At 40.1% G+C, this 27,167-nt stretch overlaps 3 protein-coding genes across 6 annotated transcripts in view; all 3 read left to right on the top strand.

The window, feature by feature from the left end:
- The window catches only part of tei (teiresias), a 224,460-nt gene that overhangs the window by 57,764 nt on the left and 139,529 nt on the right, over window positions 1-27,167 (top strand). The gene's annotated exons all lie outside the window — the stretch shown is intronic.
- On the top strand, window positions 1,425-20,114 carry LOC26531320 (axoneme-associated protein mst101(2)-like). Its single transcript, XM_032437061.2, has 3 exons — window positions 1,425-5,602; window positions 8,251-8,264; window positions 17,156-20,114. The coding sequence occupies exons 1-3, from the start codon at window positions 1,570-1,572 to the stop codon at window positions 20,003-20,005; spliced, it is 6,897 nt and encodes a 2,298-aa protein (XP_032292952.1). The 5' UTR covers window positions 1,425-1,569; the 3' UTR covers window positions 20,006-20,114.
- On the top strand, window positions 21,960-25,388 carry LOC116651198 (kinesin-like protein KIF20B). The gene is made up of 2 exons (XM_032437059.2): window positions 21,960-25,164; window positions 25,229-25,388. Exons 1-2 carry the CDS (start codon window positions 21,960-21,962, stop codon window positions 25,249-25,251), a joined length of 3,228 nt encoding a protein of 1,075 aa, XP_032292950.1. The 3' UTR covers window positions 25,252-25,388.

Genomic DNA, 27,167 nt, shown 5'->3' with positions numbered 1-27,167 from the left:
CGGCGCACACGGACACACACACACACATACGTATACTCAAAACTTTCGCCGCAATTACGTGTGTGCGCTGGCAACATTTTATATTCAAATACTTTTACGTTCTCATTAATTTTGTGTAACTTGCTTTTGCCATTGTTCTTGTTTTTGTTGGTAATTTTTGAATCGTTTACGCTGAATCCGAATGCAAAGCTGAATTCAAAATCGTAGTTGAGTCTGTGTCCTGATACTTCTGTGACACATTTATATTTAAATTGTTTGCTTGTAAAAAATCTTTTCTTTTCGCCAGTTTCCAACCGTCCCAACCATACTCGACTTTTTTCGCTTATACGTTTCTTAATTACTTTATTGTGTTCCACAAAAGTAGGTCCAACTCGTTGTTCATGCCCTCGAAACTAGACCTTAAGCCAATTTAAGCATCATCATAAGTCGCTTTTAAATTTAAGAATAAGTGCATTTAAAGAAATAATAGGTATTAAGTATATATTTTGATAAATATTCCTTCTTTAAAAAACTGTGGAAATAATTAACTGAGGCGAGCATACGTTCTTTTCACTTTGAAAATAAGTCCTGAAAGCAGATAATACATGATATATGCCAGTTCCTCATTTGTGTAACTAACTCTCATTAGGCTGTAGTCTCCATTAATGGAATTATTGGTTAGTGTAAATGTTTGCGAGATCTTATCTTGGTTCTTATCCACTGGCTATAATATGTTTGCTATTAAATATACATATGTTAAGTGATTACAGCGACTATCAGACGACAGGGACAACTTTGGGCTACGACCTTGCTGTCGCCACTTCTGTACTTGTTTGTTTCGATTCACTCGACTGCCTGAATCATAAGACCAACCACTGCGATGGAACTACAAGGTTGCCATCTATGCATTTTTTAATTAAGTGAACTAAATTTGAGTCGATATGGTGATTGGCTTGGCTAACGACTCGAAGCGACAGGTTCTATCTGAAAAATTTTGATGCTAAAGCAGACAATTTTTTGAAAAAATATGATTCGGTTCGGGCTCCAGGTTAATACGCTAACGTTTTGGTTTTCAGCTTAAAAATATGTATATAAAATATTACTTATCCGGTTCGGATGAAAACTGGTTTGCAGATAATGAATAGGCAAGCGAATTAGTTCATTTGGATAATAATAAAAACATTTTAACAATTTTTTTTTCGAATGGGAAAAATATATAAAATGATTAACAGCAGAATCGCTTATAAAAAATTACTAGGTGTCCATGAGTCTATCGCTCTTTAAAATTAGAAGTAAAAGACTAGTCAACTTGCATTTCATACACATGCACATTCTTCAAATTTGCTTTACTCAATTTCCTAGGAAAGCATTTTTATTTTACATCTAGTACTCATATGTTTATTTAAGCAAATATTCCGTTTCGTTTGATAAAAATAAGTTAGTCTGAAATAGTCAGTCCTACAATTCAGTTCACTTTTTGGCCTCAATTATGTCTAAATTTTAGCCTAACACAAAAATAAAATTATAGCCGAATTTTCCAAATTACAGTTTTTTTTTCTTTTAACAAAATTATCTCTTAATAAATTCAACATGTCTTTATACCGGTTCTCATCCATCCATCTGCGTAAACCCGTTTTAAGGGGACTATCCTACCTGACGGACTGCATGGACCGAACTCACTTGCCGAGTTCGCTTAGTAGCATGCAACGAATGCCATTCAGTAAGTCGGCAGACTCGGAATCCTCAGACGATCCAAACAAGGGTGGCTGTGAAGAAATACTGAAAAAAGAGAAAGAAGAAGCCGCCAATAAAAAGAAGGACGAAGAAAAGTTACAATTGCTGGAGAAGCAATGCTTGGAGGCTCAAAAGAAAGCTTTGGATCAGGAAATGCAGTGTGCGGACAAAAAAGATCAAAAGTTGATGCAAAGCATGATGTCCTGTCTGACAGAGAGCATGAAAAAGGCTTGCAAAAGAATTGCCCAAAAGAAATTCGGGGAAGAAAAAGCACTTGAAGCCCAGTGCTCGGAACTTGCTAAGAATGATAAAGTTAAAGGGTTAATGAGTAAGTGTGAGGCGGACAATAAGGACGGTGACGCGCAGGCCAAGGATGGCCAGCCCAAGGATGGCCAGTCCAAGGATGCGCAACCAAAGGATGATGGATGCTCTGGACAGAAAGATCCAATTGAAGAAATTTGTTCTTCCTTGAACAAACCCGCTGAAAACACAGATAAGGCCAAAAATCGGTTTACATTGAAATTGGAAAAGTGCATCAAGGGCGAATGGGCCGATGTTTGTCAGTGTCGAAGTAAGTTTACTAAACAAGAGAAGGAAAAACTTGCGCAATCTCACAAATGTCTTGAGGCTGAATTTAAGAAAGTCTGCAGAAAGAAGGTCTTAAAAGAAATGTGTGAAGAATCTGGACAAGGAAAAGAGAACAAACGTGCCAAAAAAGAAGCAGAGAAACCAGAGCAACCGCCAAAAATGGATAAAGAATTAGAAAAACTGATGATGAAGGAAAAAAGTGAAGAAGAAGCTAATATAAGGCGTGAGGTGCAGGAACTGAAAAAAAAATGTATGGAAGATGCTGAGAAGAAAAAATGCGCAGATATGGCCAAAAAAGATGCAGAAGAGGCTCAAAAGAAAAAGTGCGCTGAGGCGGCTCAAAAAGAAAAGGAAGCTGCTGAGAAGAAGAAATGCGCTGAGGCGGCTCAGAAAGAAAAGGAAGCTGCTGAGAAAAAGAAATGCGCTGAGGCGGCTCAGAAAGAAAAGGAAGCGGCTGAGAAGAAGAAATGCGCAGATGCTGCCAAAAAAGAAGCAGAAGCGGCTCAAAAGAAGAAGTGCGCTGAGGCGGCCCAGAAAGAGAAAGAAGCTGCTGAGAAGAAGAAATGCGCTGAGGCGGCTCAGAAAGAGAAAGAAGCGGCTGAGAAAAAGAAATGCGCAGATGCCGCTAAAAAGGAAAAGGAAGCGGCTGAAAAGAAAAAGTGCGCTGATGCTGCCAAAAAAGAAGCAGAAGCGGCTCAAAAGAAAAAGTGCGCTGAGGCGGCTCAAAAAGAAAAGGAAGCGGCTGAGAAGAAAAAATGCGCAGATGCCGCTAAAAAGGAGAAGGAAGCGGCTGAAAAAAAGAAGTGCGCTGATGCTGCCAAAAAAGAAGCAGAAGCGGCTCAAAAGAAGAAGTGCGCTGAGGCGGCCCAGAAAGAGAAAGAAGCTGCTGAGAAGAAGAAATGCGCTGAGGCGGCTCAGAAAGAGAAAGAAGCGGCTGAGAAAAAGAAATGCGCAGATGCCGCTAAAAAGGAAAAGGAAGCGGCTGAAAAGAAAAAGTGCGCTGATGCTGCCAAAAAAGAAGCAGAAGCGGCTCAAAAGAAAAAGTGCGCTGAGGCTGCCCAGAAAGAGAAGGAAGCAGCTGAAAAGAAAAAATGCGCAGATGCCGCTAAAAAGGAAAAGGAAGCGGCTGAAAAGAAAAAGTGCGCTGAGGCGGCTCAGAAAGAAAAGGAAGCGGCTGAGAAGAAGAAATGCGCAGAGGCTGCTCAAAAGGAGAAGGAAGCGGCTGAGAAAAAGAAATGCGCTGATGCTGCTAAAAAAGAAGCAGAAGCGGCTCAAAAGAAAAAGTGCGCTGAGGCGGCCCAGAAAGAGAAAGAAGCTGCTGAGAAAAAGAAATGCGCCGAGGCGGCTCAGAAAGAAAAGGAAGCGGCCGAAAAGAAAAAGTGCGCTGATGCTGCCAAAAAAGAAGCAGAGGCGGCTCAAAAGAAAAAGTGCGCTGAGGCGGCTCAGAAAGAGAAAGAAGCTGCTGAGAAGAAGAAATGCGCTGAGGCGGCTCAGAAAGAGAAAGAAGCGGCTGAGAAAAAGAAATGCGCAGATGCCGCTAAAAAGGAAAAGGAAGCGGCTGAAAAGAAAAAGTGCGCTGATGCTGCCAAAAAAGAAGCAGAGGCGGCTCAAAAGAAAAAGTGCGCTGAGGCGGCTCAGAAAGAGAAAGAAGCTGCTGAGAAGAAGAAATGCGCTGAGGCAGCTCAGAAAGAAAAGGAGGCGGCTGAGAAAAAGAAATGCGCTGATGCTGCTAAAAAAGAAGCGGAAGAGGCTCAAAAGAAGAAGTGCGCTGAAGCGGCTCAGAAAGAGAAAGAAGCTGCTGAGAAGAAGAAATGCGCTGAGGCAGCTCAGAAAGAAAAGGAAGCTGCTGAGAAAAAGAAATGCGCTGATGCTGCTAAAAAAGAAGCAGAAGCAGCTCAAAAGAAAAAGTGCGCTGAGGCGGCTCAGAAAGAGAAAGAAGCTGCTGAAAAGAAGAAATGCGCTGAGGCAGCTCAGAAAGAAAAGGAAGCGGCTGAGAAAAAGAAATGCGCAGAAGCTGCTAAAAAAGAGCAAGAGGCAGCTCTGAAGAAGAAATGTGCTGATGCTGCTAAAAAAGAGGCTGAGGCGGCTCAAAAGAAAAAGTGCGCTGAAGCGGCTCAGAAAGAAAAGGAAGCGGCTGAGAAGAAGAAATGCGCTGATGCTGCTAAAAAAGAAGCAGAAGAGGCTCAAAAGAAAAAGTGCGCTGAGGCGGCTCAGAAAGAGAAAGAAGCTGCTGAGAAGAAGAAATGCGCTGAGGCAGCTCAGAAAGAAAAGGAGGCGGCTGAGAAGAAGAAATGCGCTGATGCTGCTAAAAAAGAAGCGGAAGAGGCTCAAAAGAAAAAGTGCGCTGAGGCGGCTCAGAAAGAGAAAGAAGCGGCTGAGAAGAAGAAATGCGCCGAGGCTGCTCAGAAAGAAAAGGAGGCGGCTGAGAAAAAGAAATGCGCTGATGCTGCTAAAAAAGAAGCGGAAGAGGCTCAAAAGAAAAAGTGCGCTGAGGCGGCTCAGAAAGAGAAAGAAGCTGCTGAAAAGAAGAAATGCGCTGAGGCGGCTCAGAAAGAAAAGGAAGCGGCTGAGAAGAAGAAATGCGCTGAGGCGGCTCAAAAGGAGAAGGAAGCGGCTGAGAAGAAGAAATGCGCTGATGCTGCTAAAAAAGAAGCAGAAGAGGCTCAAAAGAAAAAGTGCGCTGAGGCGGCTCAGAAAGAGAAAGAAGCTGCTGAAAAGAAGAAATGCGCTGAGGCGGCTCAGAAAGAAAAGGAAGCCGCTGAGAAAAAGAAGTGCGCAGATGCCGCTAAAAAGGAGAAGGAAGCGGCTGAAAAGAAGAAGTGCGCAGATGCCGCTAAAAAGGAGAAGGAAGCGGCTGAAAAGAAGAAGTGCGCAGATGCCGCTAAAAAGGAGAAGGAAGCGGCTGAAAAGAAGAAGTGCGCAGATGCCGCTAAAAAGGAGAAGGAAGCGGCTGAAAAGAAGAAGTGCGCAGATGCCGCTAAAAAGGAGAAGGAAGCGGCTGAAAAGAAGAAATGCGCAGATGCTGCTAAAAAAGAGAAAGAAGCTGCTGAAAAGAAAAAGTGTGAATCCCAAAAGAATGGAAAAGAAGAAGCTCTTAAGAATACGTGTAAAGAGGCTGCTTTAAAAAACAAAAAAAAGATGGAAGATCTTAAAAAGAAACGTAACCAAGAAGCTCTTAAGAAAAAGTGCAAAGAGGACGCTCAAAAGAAAAAAGAGGCAGCACAGAAGAAAAAGTGTGCAGAGGCAGCTAAAAAAGAGAAAGAAGCTGCTGAGAAGAAAAAGTGTGCAGATGCGGCTAAAAGTTCTGATAAGGAGGCTCCAAAAAAGTAGTGTAAGTTTACGTCAGCCAAGTGCATAAGGAATAAAAAAGAAAAAGGACCACTTGTCCTAAACATCATCGGTAAAGAACAAGACAAAATAATTTTTAAAAACGGCATACAGAGAAAACTACGTGAAACAGGCTCCTAGAAAATGTAAAAATGTATTAATCCTGCCTTCACGCCACGGGAGTATTTGTAAATAAAATTTATTTAAACCTTTAACAAAGTCTTTAAAAGGGCGGGTTAATCTAGATATGGGTACATTCTGAAAAACGAAATCAATCCTCTTATCATGTTGCTTCTTTTGGTGTCAAACGAAATCTAAGCTCTTGTGTGAAGCACATTTTTATTTATCAAGATATCTTGACCAAACTTATTTAATAGTCTCACTAGGCCCCCTTTCTATTAGCCAAACCAAGATCACACTACAATATGATATCATGTATGTAATGTATTTGTGCAAATGTATGTAACATGCAGAAGGAAATATCTGACACCATAAAGTATGTATATTCTTGATTAGCATCAATAGCCGAGTTATTAAGCCATGTCTCTGTATGTCTGTCCGTCCGTATGTATGAACGCAAGAACCTATAAGAGCTGGAGAGTTAGCTTTGCTTTCGATATTCGACAAGCTCCTGTTTTTAGAGCTAGTCACTATACTAGACATGTGGGTTCTAGAATAGTATACATATATATGTCGTGTATCCAATAAATTATTGTGAGTATTATTTTGAATGCTAACGATTAAGTGTTAGTAAGAATCAGAGAATTTGACAGAAGGTACTGCTATTTAACATAACTGTCCTACTTGTATTAGGGTTGCTACTGAAAGCATGGTGTGAGACAAAAAAGATAGTCTCTGCCGAGCATGGCCCGAGTGTGTTGTATAACGTCCAGTTTGCTATAGTGTTGAATGTTCACTAACAGTACTAAAAGTCAGAGAAGAATATAGAATGACAAGAGCATGAGTAGTATGCTCGAGGACGATGAAAATTATTGATTCTAAAAGTGGAAGTCATAGAGAACAGACGTGCTCGCTCCTAAAAATATAATTATTTTGTGACTATAACGACACTCGGGACTTGCTGTACTGCCAGTATGCCTAATTGCAAAGAAAGTGATTTCTCTGTTCCGACATCAGAAGTGGGATTAGGCGATGCCCCTCCACGAGGCAATTCTGACGATTCGTGGCGTCAGCTTTTGGAATCTCAAAATCGAAATATTCTTGAGATTATTAAAGCAATGCAGATGTCAAATTCAGCATCCTCAACAAAGAAGAGCATCTCGTTGCCAAAGTTCAACCCGGACATTGCAGGCGCAGATGCAAATGCCTGGTGCAAAACTGTGGACATAATACTTGACGATAATCCTATTGAGGGCAGTACACTGGTGATGACCCTCAGCGGCTCCCTAGAAGGAAGCGCCTCGCCCTGGCTTTCTCAAATATGCTATACTGGAATGAACTGGCAAAATTTTAAGGAATTGTTTTTGCAACGTTTCGTGGGAATGGAAACATCGGCGGCAACTTTAATGAACATTTTTAATGGCCGACCGAATGATGGCGAATGCCTCTCCGTATATGCGAGCCGTCTTGTGACCTCACTTTTATCCAAATGGAAGACAGCGAACATGGAGGAAATTGCAGTCTCAGTTGTTTTGGCACATACATCGAAAATCGACAAAAGTCTGCAACGTATGTTATATACGACTAATATTAAAAGTCAAGACGAGATGCAACAGCATCTGAAGGCCTATGCTTATGGAAGGTCAAATGGAGGTCTACAGCCAAATATCCCAATGGAACCAGATCGCAAGAGATCGAAAACATATGGCATTAAATGTCATCATTGTGGAAACCTCGGACACAAAATGGTCGAATGTCGCAAGAGGAAGTATGAAGAAGGCAACGTGTCAAAAAACTCAGCATTACCTAAAGTTCGATCTGCCGTTACCTGCTTCAAATGTGGCGATGCTGGCCACATTGCGTCTTCATGTACGAAAGGAGTTTCTACGAGCGGTGTTGGATCACATGACAAGCGTATAAACATCTGTTGTGTGTCCGAGCCAAAAGGAATCCTGCGTCAATCTGGTGAGCTCGTTCCATTTTGTTTTGACTCTGGAGCGGAATGTACGCTCATCAGAGAGAGTTGTGCCGAGAAATTTTCCGGAAAAAGAATTAATAATTTGATAGTTTTGAGGGGTATTGGAGAAAATCCTGTGTATAGCACTATGCAAATCTTGGCTACTGTTAAAATTGATCAGTACTCCTTAGAAATATTATTTCATGTAATAATGGATAAGTTTTTGAAATACGATGTATTGATAGGCCGTGATATACTCGGATTAGGCTTTGGAGTCTCCATCGAGGCCGACAAATTTGAAATGTACAAAACCAAAACTGTTGATGTACTAATAAAAGTGCCAGATATAAGTTACGTAGAGCATCTGAATAACGATAGAGCATTAAGCAACACTGATAAGAATCGTCTGCTAGAATTATTGCAAAACTATGCTGATAAATTTATTGAGGGTATTCCTCAAACGCGAGTGACTACGGGTGAACTTGAAATCCGCCTGCTTGACCCAAATAAAACTGTACAAAGGCGTCCGTATAGGTTAAGCATAGAAGAAAAAGAAGTCGTGCGAAATAAAGTAAAAGAATTGTTAGACGCAAACGTTATACGTCCTAGTTGCTCTCCATTTGCAAGCCCAATGCTGATGGTAAGAAAGAAAAATGGAACCGATCGACTATGTGTCGATTATCGGGAACTGAATGCTAATACGGTCGCTGACAAATATCCGCTGCCTTTGATTTCTGATCAAATTAATAGACTGAGTGAAGGCAAATATTTCTCCAGTTTAGACATGGCAAGTGGTTTTTACCAAGTTCCAATACACCCAGACTCTATCGAGCGCACTGCTTTTGTCACGCCAGAAGGACAGTATGAATTTTTGGCCATGCCTTTTGGATTAAAAAATGCTTCCTCGATTTTCCAGCGCGCAATCGTGAGAGCATTGGGTGATTTGGCTCAAACGTATGCCATCGTCTATATAGATGACGTGTTAATTCTAGCGAAGACAAAGGAAGAGGCACTTGAAAGGCTACAAACGGTCTTGGAAAACTTGTCTAGAGCTGGATTCTCATTTAACATTACAAAATGCTCGTTCTTGAAAACAAGCATAGAATATTTAGGATACTTGGTTGAAGCGGGTCAAATTCGACCAAATCCACGCAAGATACAAGCGTTGGCCGAATTGCCGTCACCGCAGTCAGTAACGCAGGTGCGACAATTCATAGGCCTAGCCTCGTATTTTAGGCAATTCGTACCAAAATTTTCTGAGCAGATGAAAGCTTTATATAATCTCACCTCCAAGAATAATAAATTTGTCTGGAAGCCGGAATATGAGGAAATTCGTCAAAAAATCGTATCAATTTTGACTAATGACTCCGTTTTGACAATTTTCGATCCACTAAAGCCAATTGAATTACATACAGACGCAAGTTCTATTGGATATGGTGCTATTTTAATGCACAAGATAGAAAATAGACCCAGAGTCATTGAATATTACAGCAAATGTACGACAATGGCTGAAGCAAAATATCATTCATACGAGCTTGAGACCCTCGCAGTTTACAACGCAGTAAGACACTTCCGCCATTATTTACATGGTCAAAAATTTATTGTGCATACAGATTGCAACTCCCTGAAAGCAAGTATCAAAAAAATTAACCTTACCCCAAGGGTACATAGATGGTGGGCATATCTGCAATCATTTGATTTCAGCATTGAATACAGGAAGGGAGAACGCATGTTACATGCTGATTTTTTCTCGCGCAATCCGTTGCCTACTGATTATAAATCCTCAGCGAAAACGGTTGAAATGCACATAAACCTAGCTGAGATAACCGACGATTGGCTTCTAGCCGAACAGCAACGAGATTCTGACATTGCTTCCATAACCTTAAAATTGCGAAACCATAAGATGGGAGAAGCTATCTCAGCGTCGTACGAATTGAGAGCAGGAGTATTATATCGAAGGATTCAAAGAAATGGCAGCACAAAATGTTTGCCTGTAATACCTAGAGCCTTTAGATGGTCAGTCATTAACAATGTTCACGAAGCCATAATGCATTTAGGGTGGAAGAAAACTCTAGACAAAATGTATGCCAACTACTGGTTCGAGAAGATGTCTAAGTATGTGAAAAAGTTTGTAGAAAATTGCATTACCTGTAGAGTGTCAAAACCACCATCTGGTAAGCTACAAATAGAAATGCACCCGATTCCTAAAGATGACATACCCTGGCACACTGTGCATATTGATATAACCGGAAAATTAAGTGGCAAAAACGACTTAAAAGAGTACATCATAGTTCAAGTTGATGCATTCACAAAATTTGTTCACCTTCAACATACGCTGAACCTTAATACGGAAAACTGCATTAAGGCAGTCAAAGAAACTGTTGCACTATTCGGAGTGCCGGCACGCATCATAGCTGATCAGGGTAAATGTTTTGCTAGCACAAGGTTTAGGGAATTTTGTTCTTCGCAGAAGATAGGTTTACACCTGATTGCGACGGGCGCCAGTCGAGCAAACGGCCAAGTAGAGCGTGTCATGAGCACCTTGAAGAGCATGCTCACAGCGGTTGAGAGTAGTCAGCGATCCTGGCAAGACGCTTTAAAAGACATACAGCTGGCAATAAATTGCACGACAAATCGTGTAACGAAATATAGTCCGTTAGAATTGCTAATCGGTAAAGAGGCAAGGCCGTTAGGAATGATAACAATATCAGATGAAAAAACAATTGATAAAGATTTAATAAGAGCACAAGCGAAAGATAACATGGTGAATAACGCTAAATATGATAAGGCTAGGTTTGATAAAAATAAAGCAAAAATTGTAAAATATAAGCTTGGTGATCATGTCCTACTCAAGAGGGAAGAACGAAATCAAACGAAGTTAGATCCCAAGTTTAAGGGACCTTTTGAGATAATCGAAATACTTGATGGAGACAGATATTTATTAAAGTCATTGACGAGTAAGCGCACGTTTAAGTATGCACATGAGTATTTGCGAGCTTTTCCAAGCAACAATGTATCGGAGGAGTTGATAGATTTGAGAGATGATGAGTGTGACAATGTTGAGGACATTGCTCAAGACACTGTGGCACTAAGAGAGAGTGCGGTTGGGCTCATACACGATGGCTAAGACCGCACCATAATACTCACGCCGTGCACAAGTGCTCGATCATGGCGTGCTGAAGCGGGTGATATTATGGCGGGGGTCAGAGGTTGAAAGACCTGTATGGATCCGCTCCATGTTATCGTTGCTGGGCAGCAAGAGCCTATAGACGTGTGATGACAGAACAACAACAAAAAAAAAAAAAAAAAAAAAAAAAATAAAAAAAAATAAAACCTACAATGACCGATGATACTGCTGTTTGTAAAGCTATTCTTAAAGTAAAGTAATGACTAATAAATTTTACCCAACAATTTTGACTATGGCATGATCTAAGCGAAATGTACACACGAGGACGTGTGAAATGTCAGGAAGGCCGTGTCGTGTATCCAATAAATTATTGTGAGTATTATTTTGAATGCTAACGATTAAGTGTTAGTAAGAATCAGAGAATTTGACAGAAGGTACTGCTATTTAACATAACTGTCCTACTTGTATTAGGGTTGCTACTGAAAGCATGGTGTGAGACAAAAAAGATAGTCTCTGCCGAGCATGGCCCGAGTGTGTTGTATAACGTCCAGTTTGCTATAGTGTTGAATGTTCACTAACAGTACTAAAAGTCAGAGAAGAATATAGAATGACAAGAGCATGAGTAGTATGCTCGAGGACGATGAAAATTATTGATTCTAAAAGTGGAAGTCATAGAGAACAGACGTGCTCGCTCCTAAAAATATAATTATTTTGTGACTATAACGACACTCGGGACTTGCTGTACTGCCAGTATGCCTAATTGCAAAGAAAGTGATTTCTCTGTTCCGACATATATATATAAAGTATCTTTCATTTTATAGCTATCGCAACCTTCCCGCTACCAACACATATCTATAAGTTAAGTAAATAAACAAATTTGTATTGCCCACCAATTTAAGCCACAATTAAAATGCAATTGACATTTTGAGATTGTACAAATATTCAATGGGATATATTGAAAAATTGGATTTGTATTTTATTCTGTGCTGTGCGCATGTTCTGCTATTTAAATTAGTTAATTTTTCAGTATCGAATAGTTGTTGGTTTTGCTGTTGAGCCATTAGAGACGATTGCAAGTAGTGATACGAGTTCGAGTCCTATTAAGGGCACGAGATTTTTGTAAGTTTATTTTTATTAACGCTAGAGCAAACGAGCACGTAGCGTGAGCGGCATATGGAGTTGGTAGAAGAGGATTCAGGGCACCTCCTAGTCGGAAACTCCTGACTTGAGCCTCTTGTGTTATATGCTACATTTGAATGACAGAAACGATACGGCCCGCTGTGTACAAATGGGAGCAAGTCCTATTGCAAAGTTTACAAATAATGGGACAATTCAAAATTTTTAAAATCTACACAGTCAAAAAAAAATTCAGGCATCTCACTTAGTTTATTTTAGAGCTCCAATTATGTCAAAATTTTAGCCAAAACTGTAAATAAAATAAGCCAAAATTTACACTACATCTAGTAAAGACATTTGGTATAGTTTGGTTAATTGGTCCACAAAATTTTAGAATCCACCGACTATGTTTTTTGGTCGCTTTACTACCATTTTTCTGCGAAAAGCCCTCACCAGAGGCGTTTCCATCATAACCGACTATGAGGAGCGAACGCATCTACCGAGGGCCTCGTTAAACAACTTTCAGAGATTTCCCTTTAGTAGTAAATGTGGTTCTGGTACTGGTTCTTCGGATACAGAACACATCAACATAGAGGAGAAAGTGAATTGTAACAAGGAAAATGATGCGGGGAAAAAGACAGATGAGGAAAAGCTAAAGATATTCGAGACATTATGTTTGGCGGAAAAAAAGAAAGCTTTGGATAAGGAGATGCAGAGCATGAGCAAGGAGGAACAAATGGTACTAAAAGGTATGATGCAGTGCATGGAAAAAGGCATGAAAAAGGCATGTAAGACAGGAGCCGAGCAGAGGCTCAAAGAAGAAAAAGATCTTGAACATCAGTGTGCCCAATTGGCTAAAAAAGATAAAATCAGAAAGTTGTTGGGACAGTGTAAGAAGCAAAAGGCCGAGCATCAGGAATCTGGCAAATCAAAAGCAGCCTCTTGCAAACAATCCTTGAAAAAATCGCCGAAAGATGCTTCCAAAAAAGAGAAAAATGACGATGCGGTAAAAAAAGATGACAAAGCACAGAAAAAAATAGAAAACGAAGAAAAAACAAAGGTAAAAAATCAAAAAGCCGAGCATCGTGAATCTGGCAAAACAAAAATAGCCTCTTGCAAAGAATCCCTGAAAAAATCGCCGAAAGATGCGTCCAAAAATGAGAAAAAAGACGGTGCGGAAAAAAAAGATGACAAACCACAGAAAAAAATAGAAAGCGAAGAAAAAACAAAGGTAAAACAACAAAATCAAGACAAAATGGCCGATAAAGCGAAAGATAGTTGCCAAAAAGATTCAGCAAAATCGGTGGAGGCTGAATCGTCAAATAAAGATAAAAGTGATAAGCCCGAACTGTGTCAGGAAAACGTGGATCCAATAGAAAATATATGTCTCTACTTAAAATTGTGTAAAACTAAGGAACCGACCGAAAAATCGGACAGTCCAAAAGAGCAATACTTACTGAAACTAAAGAAATGCATTCGCAAAGAGTGGGCCGATATCTGTGAGACTCGTAAAAGCCTAACAAAAGAAGAGCAGGAAAAGCTTACACTTTCTCACAAGTGCTTTGCCGCTCAAATAAAGGATATGTGCAAAATAAAGGTATTGAACGAGATGTGTGGCACATCTGCAGAACCAAACTCGGAATGTAAGCTCGATAAAAAACAGCAGGATGATCAAGGAGATCGAGCGCAGCAGAACGAGTGTAAACAGACAGCTGAAAATACGGAGGCTCAAAAGAAAAAGACAGACGCGGGGGATCCTAAGAAACCGTGTGAGAACATGCCTAAAAAAAATCAGAATGACGATAAGGCTCAAAAAAAAAAACCAGAGAAACAGATTAAAACAGAGGAAGCTAAGAAAATAAAGTGCGAGGCAGAGGCTCAACAGAAACAGCAAGGCGAGTGTATGGGGGAAGCTTTTCAGAATCAATCTAAGGGGGCAGATAAAACGGAAAATCAAGGTGATCGTACAAACGAAAAAAGTTGTCAGGAAGAACTTAATAAACAATGCCAAAAGTCAGCTCACATGAAAAAACAAGATGCGAGCAACAAGAAAAAAACAAAAAAGGATGATGCTCCAAAGAAAATGTGCGAAAAGGAAGCCGCACAGAAAACGCGTAAAGAAGCGGCTCCCAAGAAAAATAAAGAACAGAAAAATAAAGAAGAGGATGCAGTAAGGAAAGAAGCTGAAGAGGCTCTTAAAAAAGAAGAGGCGGCTCTAAAGAATAAGTGTGAGGAGGCGGCAAGAAGGAGAAAGCAGGAAGAGGAAGCGCTTAATAAACTGAAAGAAGAAGAGGCTAATAAAAAGAAAGCAGAAGAAGCAGCTTTCAGGAAAAAGCAAGAAGATGAAGCTCTTAAAAAAAAGACAGAAGAAGATGCCCTAATGGCAAAGGAAGCAGAAAAGGCTCAAAAAAGAAGAGAAGATGCCGATGCTCTAAAGAAAAATTGCAACGAAGCAACTTTACGCAAAACGCTGATGTCACTTAAGAAAACGTGCGAGGACAAGCTTCTTAAGAAAAGCCAAGAAAAGGAGGAGCTTAAAAAACTGTGCGAAGAGGCGAGTCAAAAGCAAAAAGAAAAGGCCCAAGAAAAAAAGATGGAAGAAGAGGCTCTTAGAAAAAAGCTGGAGGAATCTCTTAATCAAGAAGAGGCTCTTAAAAAAGCTAAAGAAGATGAGGATCTAAAGAGAAAGGCAGAAGAGACAATTTTGAAGAAAAACAATGAACAGGACTCTCTGCAAAAGAAATTTGACGACCTCAAGAGAAAATGTGAACAGGAGTCTCATCAGAAAAAGCGCGAAGAAGAGGCTCTTAAAAAAAATAAACAGAAAGATGCCGCAACTAAGGGGTGTGAATGCGATCCATTCAAATAACCGAATGATACGCTGAAAATATAGTCAAGTAGCCCTCACGCCATGGATTATATACATTTTTTTTAAATAAAAACTTGTTCCTTTTAACGTAAATATCTCAAAATCAGGTAGATGAATAAAGTCGGTTGTTAATTTGGAGCCAATAACATCCATTAATATTTTATTACCAATTGTGTAAACATGAAAAGTGGGAAGCGATGTTGCTGTTTTTTTTTAGCGTTTTTGCTTGTATTGGAACAACAACTGGATATAGTATGTATCGGGTATTGACGGATGTTTCTTAATTGCATCTGCTTAAAATACAAATAAGCGGTAAATAAAATAATTAAAGGATTCTATGAAATGCATGCTACTCATTTAGATTAGCTTAAAAAGTTTCCTGCATTTTCCAAAATTAATTTACTTATATTAAAGGCTGAGAATCAAAGAAAGGGAATAAATGGGATCTTTATTTTTATTGTACAATTATTTTTCCGTGCTAACTAACCTGTTTATATGCATATCTAGTACTCATTTCAAAAAGTGTATAGTTTAATATTTGAAAAGCAGCTCAGTTACAATTAGACTAGTGTACGAAACAGTTTTTTTTCGGGCCTCAATAATGTCAAAATTTTAGCCACAACAATTTCTTGGACTACATAAAATTTTATTATTTTCGTTATTTGCGGCGTCAAAATTTAAATAAGGCCTACAGCATGTCTTTTAATAGGTTTACATCCATTTATGTCCGTAAGTCCGTTTTGAGAAGCATTTTTCTGCTTACGGGCTATTTGGATCGAATGCGTTTGCCGAGGACTTCGATAAAGTTCATGCAACGCGTGAGCTTTTGTAAAAAATCGGATTCTTCGGATTCCTCTGAAGACAAGCCAAATCCTTGTGAATACTACACGAAATTAATGGATAAAAAGCGAGAAGAAAAGGAGAAGCTAGAAGCGGCCTGCAAGAAGCTGAAAGAAAAAGAAAAACTTAAGAAATATGAGGAAAAATGTATGAAAAGTCAAAAGAAGCTTCTGGATGACGCAATGCATTGTATGGACCAGAAGGAAAAAAAATTAATGGAAAGTATGATGGAATGTTTGACAAGAGGCATGAAGAAGGCGTGTAAAAAACTAGCTCATAAGAAGCTTTGCAATGATAAAGAACTTGAAAACAAATTGGCAATGATGGCTAAAAATGATAAGATCAAGAAATTATTGAGGCATTGCGAGAAAAAAAAGTCTGCTGAGGAAAAGGACTCAAAAAAATCGTCTAAAAAACCGAAGGAGCTTAAATCAAAGAAAGGGAGGAAGGGAAGTAAGGAAGGTACCGTAAGAAAAGATGGTAATGGAAGCCAAAAAGAGAAAGATCAAAGCCAGCAAAAAGAAACATCGAAAAACAAGTCAAAAACGGAGAAGGTTAAAGAAAAAGTAAAGGATCAAATAAGTAAGGAAAAGTCTAAAAAACAAAACGGAGGTGATGACTTGGAACAAAGCGATCCAATAGAATCTATATGCTGTAAATTGGCAAATAAGGAGAATCCGTTTGATAACTCCGATGGGCCTAAAAATCAATTTACTTTGAAATTAGAGAAATGTATTCAAAAAGAGTGGGAAGATATCTGTCAGTGTCGGAATGCACTAAGCAATAGTGAAAAGATGCAGCTAGCCCGATCTCACAAATGCATGTCGCAGCTTGTTAAAGAGAAATGTAGAAAGAAAGTGTTGACAGAAATGTGCGCGGAAAGTGTAACAGTAAAGCCTAAGAATAGAAAGGACGTACATCCAAAGAAAACGAGTAATGAATCGGAAGGAACGAATGCTGATCAGGACGAATGTGAAAAGATTCAACAACGGAAGGCGTTAGAAGAAGAGGCGATGAAATTAAAAAACGAGGAGGAAGCTTTTATTAAAGGTGAAATCGAAAAAGTTAAGAAAAAGTGCATGGAAGAGGCCCTTAAGAAACAATGTGAAGAGGAGGCCCTTAGGAAAAAATGTGAGGAGGAGGCTTTACGCAAAAAGTGTAAAGAGGCGGCTAATAAGAATCAAGAAGAGGGGGCCCAAAATAAGAAGGAAGACGATCCCCAAAAGAAGGAGCAAGAAGCCCAAAAGAAAAATTGCGAGGAGGAGGCTTTAAAGAAAAAGTGCGAAGTAGAGAAAGAAGAACAGGAGAAAGAAGCTCTTAAGGCAAAGTGCGAGGAGGCAGCTCTCAGAAAAAAATGCGCATTGAAAAAATACAAGACGAAGCTTTACAGAAACAACAAGAGGCCCAAAAGAAAAAGGCGGAAGAGGATGCTCTCAGAAAAAGGTGCCAAATGAAAAAAATTCAAGACGCTGCTGAAAAGAAGAAACAAGAAGAGGAGGCTCAAAAGAAAAAGTGCCAAGAACTTGAGAAAAAGGCGAAAGAGGAAGCTCTTAGAAAAAGGTGCGAAATGAAAAAAATTAAAGACGCCGCTGAAAAGAAGAAACAAGAAGAAGAGGCACTAAAGAAAAAGTGCGAAGAGGAAGCTCAACAGAAAAAATGCCAAGAACTTAAGAAAAAGGAGGAAGAGGACGCTCTCAGAAAAAGGTGCGAAATGAAAAAAATTAAAGACGCCGCTGAAAAGAAGAAACAAGAAGAGGAGGCTCAAAAGAAAAAGTGCGAAGAGGAAGCTCTACAGAAAAAGTGCCAAGAACTTAAGAAAAAGGCGGAAGAGGACGCTCTTAGGAAAAGGTGCCAAATGAAAAAAATTCAAGACGCCGCAGAAAAGAAGAAACAAGAAGAGGAGGCTCAAAAGAAAAAGTGCGAAGAGGAAGCTCTACAGAAAAAGTGCCAAGAACTTAAGAAAAAGGCGGAAGAGGACTCTCTTAGGAAAAGGTGCCAAATGAAAAAAATTCAAGACGCCGCAGAAAAGAAGAAACAAGAAGAGGAGGCTCAAAAGAAAAAGTGCGAAGAGGAAGCTATAAAGAAAAAGGAAGAGGCTCTTAAAAAGAAATGCGAAGAGGAAGAACAAAAGAAAAAGTGCCAAGAACTTGAGAAAAAGGCGAAAGAGGACGCTCTCAGAAAAAGGTGTGAAATGAAAAAACTTCAAGACGCCGCTGAAAAGAAGAAACAAGAAGACGAGGCTCAAAAGAAAAGGTGCGAAGAGGAAGCTCTTAAGAAAAAAGAAGAGGCTCTAAAAAATAAATGCGAAGCGGAAGCTCAGCAGAAAAAGTGCCAAGAACTTAAGAAAAAGGCGGAAGAGGACGCTCTCAGAAAAAGGTGTGAAATGAAAAAAATTCAAGATGCCGCTGATAAGAAGAAACAAGAAGAAGAGGCTCTAAAAAAGAAATGCGAAGAGGAAGCTCAGCAGAAAAAGTGCCAAGAACTCAAGAAAAAGGAGGAAGAGGACGCTCTCAGAAAAAGGTGCGAAATGAAAAAAATTCAAGATGCCGCTGATAAGAAGAAACAAGAAGAGGCTCTAAAAAAGAAATGCGAAGAGGAAGCTCAGCAGAAAAAGTGCCAAGAACTTAAGAAAAAGGAGGAAGAGGACGCTCTCAGAAAAAGGTGCGAAATGAAAAAAACTCAAGATGCCGCTGAAAAGAAAAAACAAGAAGAGGAGGCTCAAAAGAAAAAGTGCGAAGAGGAAGCTCTAAAGAAAAAGGAAGAGGCTCTAAAAAAGAAATGCGAAGAGGAAGCTCTACGAAAAAAGTGTCAAGAACTTAAAAAAAAAGTGGAAGAGATGGCTGTCAAGGAAAAGTGCACAATGAAAAAAAAGCAAGAAACCTCTGGAGAGAAACAAAAAGATGCTCAGATTAGAGAGGAAATAGAGGCTCTAAGGAAAAAATGCGAACAGGAAGTTTTAGAGCAAAAGTGCCAAGAATTGAAGAAAAAGATGGAAGAGATGGCTTTCAAGGAAGAGTGTGCCATGAAAAAACCGCAAGACAGTGCTAGTAATAATCAAAAAGATGCTCAAATTAAAAAGGAATCAGAGGCTCTAAAAGAAAAATGCGAAGCGGAAGCTTTACAGAAAAAGTGCCAAGAACTCAAGAAAAAGGTGGAGGAGATGGCCCTCAGGAAAAGGTGTGAATTGAAAAAAATGCAAGACGCCGCTAAAAACAAGAAACAAGAGGAGAGTCAAAAGAAAAATTGCGAAGCAGATGCTCCGAGCACAAAAAATAATGAAGCCGAGCCTCTAAACGAGTGCGAGAATGCGGTTCAGAAGAAGAGCGAGGAAGAGGCTCAAAAACTAAATCCTACTTCATTTCGCTCAATTCTTTACAAAACACTAGAGAAACAAGAATTTCAGCCCGGTAATAAGGTGTCTGTCATTGGTGCTGGGGCCGTGGGCATGGGTTGTGCCATTGCCTTGCTTGCCAAGGGTATCACCAATAACATAGCTCTCTACGACTTGAAGAAGGACTTGTGTGCTGCAGAGTGCATGGACCTGGAACATGGATCACTTTTTCTTAATAATTGCAATATTGACCACTGCACCAGCGTCGAGTGCACCAAAGATTCGAGAGTGGTAGTTGTAACAGCTGGAGTTCGCTGTAATCAAAACGAGTCGCGATTGAAAGTGGCCCAAAAATCAGCGGGCATTATAAAAGAAATTGTTCCTGAGCTAGTTAAGCAAAGCCCCAAAGGAGTCTTCATCATTGTATCAAACCCAGCAGATGTAATGGCCTGGGTAGCCCGTAAAGTAACCAAACTGCCCTATGAGCGCTGTTTTAGTCCTGGATGTCACTTGGATACCGCCCGATTCCGCATGTTTATTGCGCAGCTGGTGCGGGTGTCGACGCGTTCGGTGCATGGATTCGTGCTGGGCGAGCATGGAGATAGCTCTGTGCCATTGTGGTCCTCCGTAACCGTGGGAGGTACCCGACTGCAGAATATGCTTCCTACCATTGGCACCGATAAAGATCCGATGCGCTGGTCAAATGTGCATGAGAGCGTGGTGGATTCGGCCTTCAAAGTAATCGCGGGTAAGGGTTATACTAATTGGGCCATTGGCCTCACCGTTACAGACGTTGTGTCTGCCATTTTTGAAAACAGCAATCGAATCATGTCATTGTCAACTAATGCCCAGGGCATGTGTGGAATCGACGATGAAGTGTTTCTATCCCTGCCATGTATTGTCAACCAGTGTGGACTGTATGGTGTAATACATCCTCAGCTTTCCGGTTGGGAGGAAAGAAGGCTCAAAAGGTCCGCAGACGTATTGCTGGACGCACAGAAAACAATTAAACTGTAGCAAAAAATGAACCGAGCCTTCAGTTAAGTTTAATATCCTTAATAAATATATAGTTTGCTTGGTTTTGGCACAGCTTTATACCTGCTGCCCATAAAACCCTTTAAAATGATCGTTGTTTTTTTTTTTTTGCCACGGCAAGGTCAAAAAGAGAAAAGAAATCAAGATTTAGTCTATGCTAGCTAAGTTATGCTCATATATACCTTCAACTCTAACCGAATGAAAACATCCCATCATACAAAAAAAAAAAAAAAAAAAAAAGAATACAAATATCCATACTATATTGCGATATATAGCTTCTGCTAACCTGAACCAACTGTATGGAATCCACATTCTGTATCATTCTGAAGGATTACCATGGTTCAAAAATATCTCTCGAAAGTGAATATATCTGGTGATAGCATTTCAAATCAGGCGTGCTGTCTGCCTATTCTTGCTTAAATTTTCGTCGTTTTGCTTTTTAAATCCTTGAATATGAAAGCACTCGAAACCAGTAAAAATAAAAATTGAGATGTTTAACATAATCAAAATTGTAACAGTAATAAAAAAAAATGAAATATGACTAAAAAAAAAAAACATTTTTTCTCGTAGTAACCCAGCTAACAATTGTCATTTTTTTATTTAAGATTTTATGTGTTTCTGAAAGTTGTTCTTCTTTTGGTAGATTCTAAATTTTTTGCTAAAATCTTATGTGAGAGCATTCGGCATGATCATCAAGTACTTCCTTTGCGGCATTCAAAATACACCCACATCATGCGTTACTAGGAGAGGCATAAGACGGTTGCATGCGAAGGCCGTTACAGTATATTCTGAACGTGCCACTGCCTTTCGCAGAATGTCGAGCTCCAACTGCAAGAGCCAGAAACTTTTGAATGCGTTTCGTACCTGTCTGTATAAAAGTTTTGATAAACAGGACTACGAGTTTGGCAACAAGGTTTCTGTCATAGGCTCCGGCGCTGTTGGCATGGGGTGTGCCATATCGTTGCTCGCAAAGGGCGTTACTAATCACTTGGCTCTCTACGATATCAATGAGAAACTGTGTAAAGCCGAGTCCTTGGACCTGCAGCACGGCTCATTATTCCTCAACAATTGTAACCTGGAGCCAACTTGCAACGTTGAGGCTACCAAAGACTCCAGAGTGGTTATCGTGGCGTGTGGAGCACGTGTCAAGAAGAATGAGACTCGTTTGCAAGTGGCCCAAAAGAGTGCGGACATTATCAAGAGCGTAATACCGGATCTAGTCCAACAGAGCCCCAAGGCGGTGTATATTGTTGTGTCCAATCCAGCGGACGTCATGACTTGGGTGGCCCACAAAGTAGGTAAAATACCCTGCGAGCGTTGCATCAGTACGGGCTGTCATTTGGATACAGCACGTTTCCGATTATTTATTGGCAAACTTTTGGGCGTATCGACAAGCTCAGTACACGGCTATGTCCTTGGGGAGCATGGAGGATCTTCGGTGCCCATGTGGTCCGCAGTTACTGTGGGTGGGGTGAGACTTCAGAAGTTGATTCCCACTATGGGTATGGGAGAGGATCCAATGGAATGGTCCAAAGTGCACAAGGATGTAGTAGATGCCGCATTCAAGGTGATCGCAGGAAAGGGTTACACGAATTGGGCCATTGGCCTAACCGTTGCCGATGTGGTGTCTGCCATATTTGAGAACAGCAATCGTGTCTTGTCATTGTCAACGAATGCAAATGGAATGTGTGGTATCAAAGAGAATATATTTCTATCGCTACCATGCATTGTAAACAAATGGGGTCTGTTTGGCATCGTTCGTCCCCAGCTATCGGAATGGGAGACAAATGCATTGAAGAAATCGGCTAAAGAATTATTGGACGCTCAAAACGGAATAAAACTGTAGATGATACAGAAAGCGTTTTGACTTTTTAATCAGTCTTCTCATCAGATTTAACAGATTTAAAAAAAAAATTATCGTTGGGCATAGATATAAATGATATATAAGTACATACATATTTGGTTTTTTATTTTGAACAAAATTCACTTGCATTTCGTTGCCAACATGTGGCGTATTTGCAATTGTGTACAGCTGCAGCCAATTCTGAACGGATGCAAGCGTTGCCAGCTACCGGCAGAAGTAAACCGCAACATTAGGGGTTCCCCGCGTTCGCAACCGCCGCGATGCATTGACTCAAATAAGAATCCATCTGAAAAGGAGCCGTGTCGTGTTGGGGTGGCTGGCCGTGCCGTTCAGAAGAATCCAGAAACAAAATTTAAAAGTTGTTCTGCTTACTCCCGCCAGCAGAACTCCAATTCCAGCCTATGCGATAGAAATTCTAGCAGGAAACCATCAGCCAAAAAGACAACTGAAATCTATGCCAGGCAAAGTCTACCAATTGAGAATAAAAATGAAGTATACTTCGAATGGAATGTACACTCAGCAGAAAAAACTGAAAGCTCTACAAAGCGGCACATTTTTGCAGACAGAAAAGCTGAAGCCTACCCCAAACGTCATATGTCGCGCAAGCGAGCACCAATTAAATCATCTTGGTATGGTGGTTCTAAGAAGTTTCTAGATCGCTTAAAGCAACTATTGTATGAACCAAACACTTCGGTAAAAAAAACACAGAGCGACAAATTCTACGATTGCGAGGAGCCATCATCTGCCAAAAGTGAGCTATTTTCAATACCGGACCGTGTCTCCAAGAAGACCGTAGAAATAAAGCCAGAGCAGTTGACGAAAGAGAGTAATATAATAGCATGCAATACAGAAAAAATGAAGTGGCCAAAGGCAGAGAAGCGTAAATCTTTAAATATTTATTTCTCTTCGCAACAAGAACAATTAAAAAATGTTGCTGAATCCATAATAGTGCCAAATCCAACAGAAGACGTCATACTGTTGGATCAACGCCCCAGCAATATTCGGTCTACCGATTTCACAGCCAAACAAAAACCTCAAAAATCTGGAAATACACGTTGCATCAACTGCGATGCGAAACCAAAGACCCAAAAAGCAGATTCGCGTACAGAGAAATTCTTTTGCAAAAAATCTGAAATCAAAATGCAGGAGAAGAAACCGAATACTCCAAATGTTATATCAGTTTATTCTGGATCAAAGTCTGGTGTTTCAAATCCTCTGTCAAATTTTCAGGTTAGAAGTCAAAGGTCCCCTTCCCTTTCTCGCCAAATTGTAGATAAAGGAGCAACAGTCCGAAGTGCTCTTGGCAAAAAGTCCGGCCAGAAAGTGCCATTTTCGTGCAGCCAAGCTAAATCCATAAAGGGCAATCCAAATATGTACTCTTCAAACAATATTGAGGAGACGGACGATCCAGTAGAAAATTTTTGTGGGAAAGCAAACATACTCTTCAAAAAATTGAAGGCAATTCCTTTTTCAAATGTCGCTGTACCCAAATCTAGTGAAAAATCCTCGTCAGATTACATGTGTAGCCCACCCAAGAACTCGAAAGATAAGTACCTGACCCAAACATTTTGTAAGGACCTATCGGCTTTTAATAAGTCTGAAAAAGAATCCACACTGGATTTGCTTGAAGGTGACGTAAATACGCTGTTCTCCAGGGTAAAACAGAGCTCGAGCGATCTGTGGCGTAACCAGCCGCCTAGCAAGAAGTTCGAAGAGGCGCTCGAGAATTTGCGGCAATGGGAAAGTTATATCATTTGCAGTAACCCAGTTGAGGCACAGTTTTCTGAACGCAAGGAGTTGGAACTAGATAAGATAGCGAAATATGTCAATGATATGCAGAAGCGAAATAACTTACGCAATCAGAAAAGACACTTGTCGACCGAAAATACGCCGAACAGCGTTCGTCTCGGCAAAAAATCAAGCCAGACTTCTATACTCAAAAAGGCACTCAACGCTAAAATGAGTACTGTTGGACAAAAATTTCCAAATGCAGGTTTCGATTTGAGCTCGACACATAAAAGCATATTCTTAGATCCTGTAAAGAGCACAAAGAGCGCGTACTCGAAGACACAATTGCATGACCTGCGCTATCAGAAAGCCAGACGCATTAAGGACATGCAAACAAACGAGAAGAGATTATTGGATCCGAAGGATGCGAATATAAATGCGCTTAGTAAATCCTGGATGGCGTACCAGCGAACGTTAGATAAGTTGGACAGCTCGAGATTGAAGGAGAAGCAAAGCAACAACTCAGATGAACCATTAAAATTCCAATCAAAAGTCGAAACGCTGCAGAAAGGATGTAATGCGAAGAACGTGAGCAACGATCAATCTAATATTTATTATATTAACTCTGAAGTTAGACAGATCGATGACATTATCAGGCAATGTGAGTTACTTAAAAGTACATACTCAATGCGTTTAGAAGACAAGCATGCTCAGGGCCTACACCAGAAGCTTCAAAGCAACACTAGTAAAATTCAAGCAGCTGGACCGATACTTCCGAAAAAGTTCTTGGAAGCTAACGAAAAGCAGAAGAATCAGTTCATACTCGAGCAAATAAAGAAATTTCTAGACAATGATGTGAATAAGCCCGAACTGCAAGGTAAATGCCATGCATATCAATTAAACAGGCCGAAAAGGGAAGCACATCCACAAAAATGCAAGGAATATCCAAACTCCGATCCGAATAAAACCGAAATGCCAAATAAATGCAATGCATGTCAATTCAACAGGCTGCAAAAGGAAGCACATCTACAAAAATGCAAGGAATTCCGAAACACCGATCCAAACAAAACCGCAACGAAAAACAAATGCAGGCCAAAAAATGAAGCACACCTTCAGAAATGCAAGGAAGCCGCAAATATGACCAAGCCCGAGGAATGCGCGAAACCCTGCCAAACGGCAAGCAAAAACTCCGCAAAAGTGGACAGAAAATGCAACCCTTCGGAAATAAAAATGAGTGAAAATGAAAAAATGTACTGGGAAACAGTTCAATCGAAGCATGGCCATGTTAAGGATGGTAAAGTGAACACCAAAAAAGTGGAAAATGCTGGAAAAGCTCAAGAGGTTGAAATAAAAATGAAATGCCAAGAAAGCGAAAGCCATCACAGACAGATCGAACATCGGAAACCAAATGCAAACGATATAAGACAGAAAACAGAAATGATTGACAAAATCTACCAGGAAGCAAAAAAAAGAGTTGCCATACTTGAGCAGCAGCTAAAGAAATGTTTTCAGGAACAGGAGCTGAGAAATTTGAAGAGCCAGGTTAAAGGCAAGAATATAGATAAAACAGATGATGGTGGGCTAAATAAATATATATTATCTCCCTGGCATAGGCATAACGATGGCATATTTGTAATACCAACCGTTTTCCAATGGGACACACTGGGCTGCCCTGTCCCAGCACTGCGTCGTGATGGTAGATGCCAACTGTTTGGTTCCCAGAATCAAAAAGGTATAATCGAGGCTGGTGGAATTCTTGATGCTCTTGGTCTACCTTACGCTAGACGTTTAGATAGTAAATTCTATTTGTTTGACCTTCAAAATCGTTTGGCTCACGCTGATAATCTTAAACAAGTTCAATTACCTACTTATACCAGACGAAGATGATTTAAATGCAGAGCCAAATGAGACCAGTGAACATCCAGTTGAATCGTTGATAGTTCAGTGGGTGCGAAAATTTGCCGAGCTACCGTTACAGTTGAGACCGGGAGCAAATATATTGTTGCCCTTGCCCCACTCTAAGGGGGGGTTACTTAATTGGCGAAAGCGATCCGCATTCTCCATTGAAGTGGCCCGACCTTAAAGTGGGTCAAGAGTATGAATATGACGATTCCGATTCCTGACGATTCTCCGAGTGCTGGCTCACTAATCTCAACCACCATCAGTCTGAGTTAAGTATATAAATTAAATATGTGTGTACCATTTCGAAGCATAAACATAGTTAACCATGTACAACTTATTAAATCTGGTTAGATTTGAATATATCCTAAATGTTATTTCGCATAATTCTTATTATTTATCTCGTATTATAAGTAAACGATTTGTTTACACAATTAAAGAACTTATTTGGCTTAAGACGGCTAAAATCAATTAAAACCTTTTATTATTGAAATTTAAAAGCAAAATTTATATTAAATTGCAGAATAGTTTTGAGGAAAGAAGAGCAAGTATTTTATTTGCTTATGAAAAAGTAAACTGTTTTGCGAATTTTTCAAAATGTTTTACTTCTTTCCAAACGTTAATACGAGATCCAAACTCGTGAATGTTCGCATTGCTAAAATATAACCTTGCTGATAATTTAATTTTATTCTTTTCCTACGTCAATTAAAATTGCATTTATATTTAAAAACTTATATCCGATTATTTTATTAGTTTTTACCAAAAGAATACGTCAGTTTATTGCAGACACGAATTACGAGCATATCCTAAACACTTTAGCGTCCATTTTATATATGAATGAAATGTAATAAAAGCAAATAAGAACTCAGTAATATAAATATACGTATGTCCGCATAATTGGCAACAAAGCCAATGCCAAGCGAAAATATTGATTGCCGCATTGTTTTATTGATGAAATAATGAATTTTCCAGCGTGCAATATACAGTCGTACATAGAGTATATGGACACGTATGTGGGTACATATATATGTATCTATCTTTGCTTTCGGCTATGAATTTTGGGGCATGATAATGAAAGTTATCGGGCATAAAGTAAACAAGCTTGAGGTGCTGCCTTTATGTTTAGACAGGCCATCAGGCAGACAGGCAGACTCGCAGAGAGACGGCAATGCGTATTTGGTTTTCATTTCATATTGATTTCACAGTATGCTTAAGGGCTGGAGCAATGGCGTGGAGGCGGTGGGTTATATTGGCAAAGCAAATTTGCAGACGCCTCGACTGGCCATCATCAACAGCCATCCGTTTAAATTATTAACGTATGAGTAATTTGTATGACATATAAACAAAAGTCTGTGTTAGTTGCACGCTTCACTGATTGTGGCTGCCACCAGGCGACTGCCACAGCCACTGCCTCAATCTCAGCCTCTGGTTAAGCTTCAGCTTCTGTTCTGTGTCATGTGTTGTCCTCGCCGCTTGTGTCCTTTTTGGGTTTTCTATTTCAAATGCGACAACGACGACAACGACTATGTCTACTGTCTGTCAGTTCCCATGTGGGGTCCCAGGGTTGTGCCACCGGAGAGTTTGTTTTTGTATGCGGCAAATGAGTTGTGTGTAATTAAGTCCTAGCGCACCCTAACTTGTGTGTGTGTGCGT

Source organism: Drosophila virilis, chromosome 5 (assembly GCF_030788295.1).
Source record: "Drosophila virilis strain 15010-1051.87 chromosome 5, Dvir_AGI_RSII-ME, whole genome shotgun sequence".
NCBI classification, from domain to species: Eukaryota; Metazoa; Arthropoda; class Insecta; order Diptera; family Drosophilidae; genus Drosophila; species Drosophila virilis.
Note: the sequence above shows the minus strand (reverse complement) of the source record. Positions and strands in the feature narration are given on the sequence as shown.

Coding starts and splice junctions, on each gene's coding strand:
- LOC26531320 (XM_032437061.2), top strand. CDS start 1,570: ATGTCTTTATACCGGTTCTCATCCATCCATCTGCGTAAACCCGTTTTA.
- LOC116651198 (XM_032437059.2), top strand. CDS start 21,960: ATGATATATAAGTACATACATATTTGGTTTTTTATTTTGAACAAAATT. Junction 25,165..25,228: donor TTTGAAGAGCCAGGTTAAAG/GCAAGAATATAG, acceptor TCCCTGGCATAG/GCATAACGATGGCATATTTG.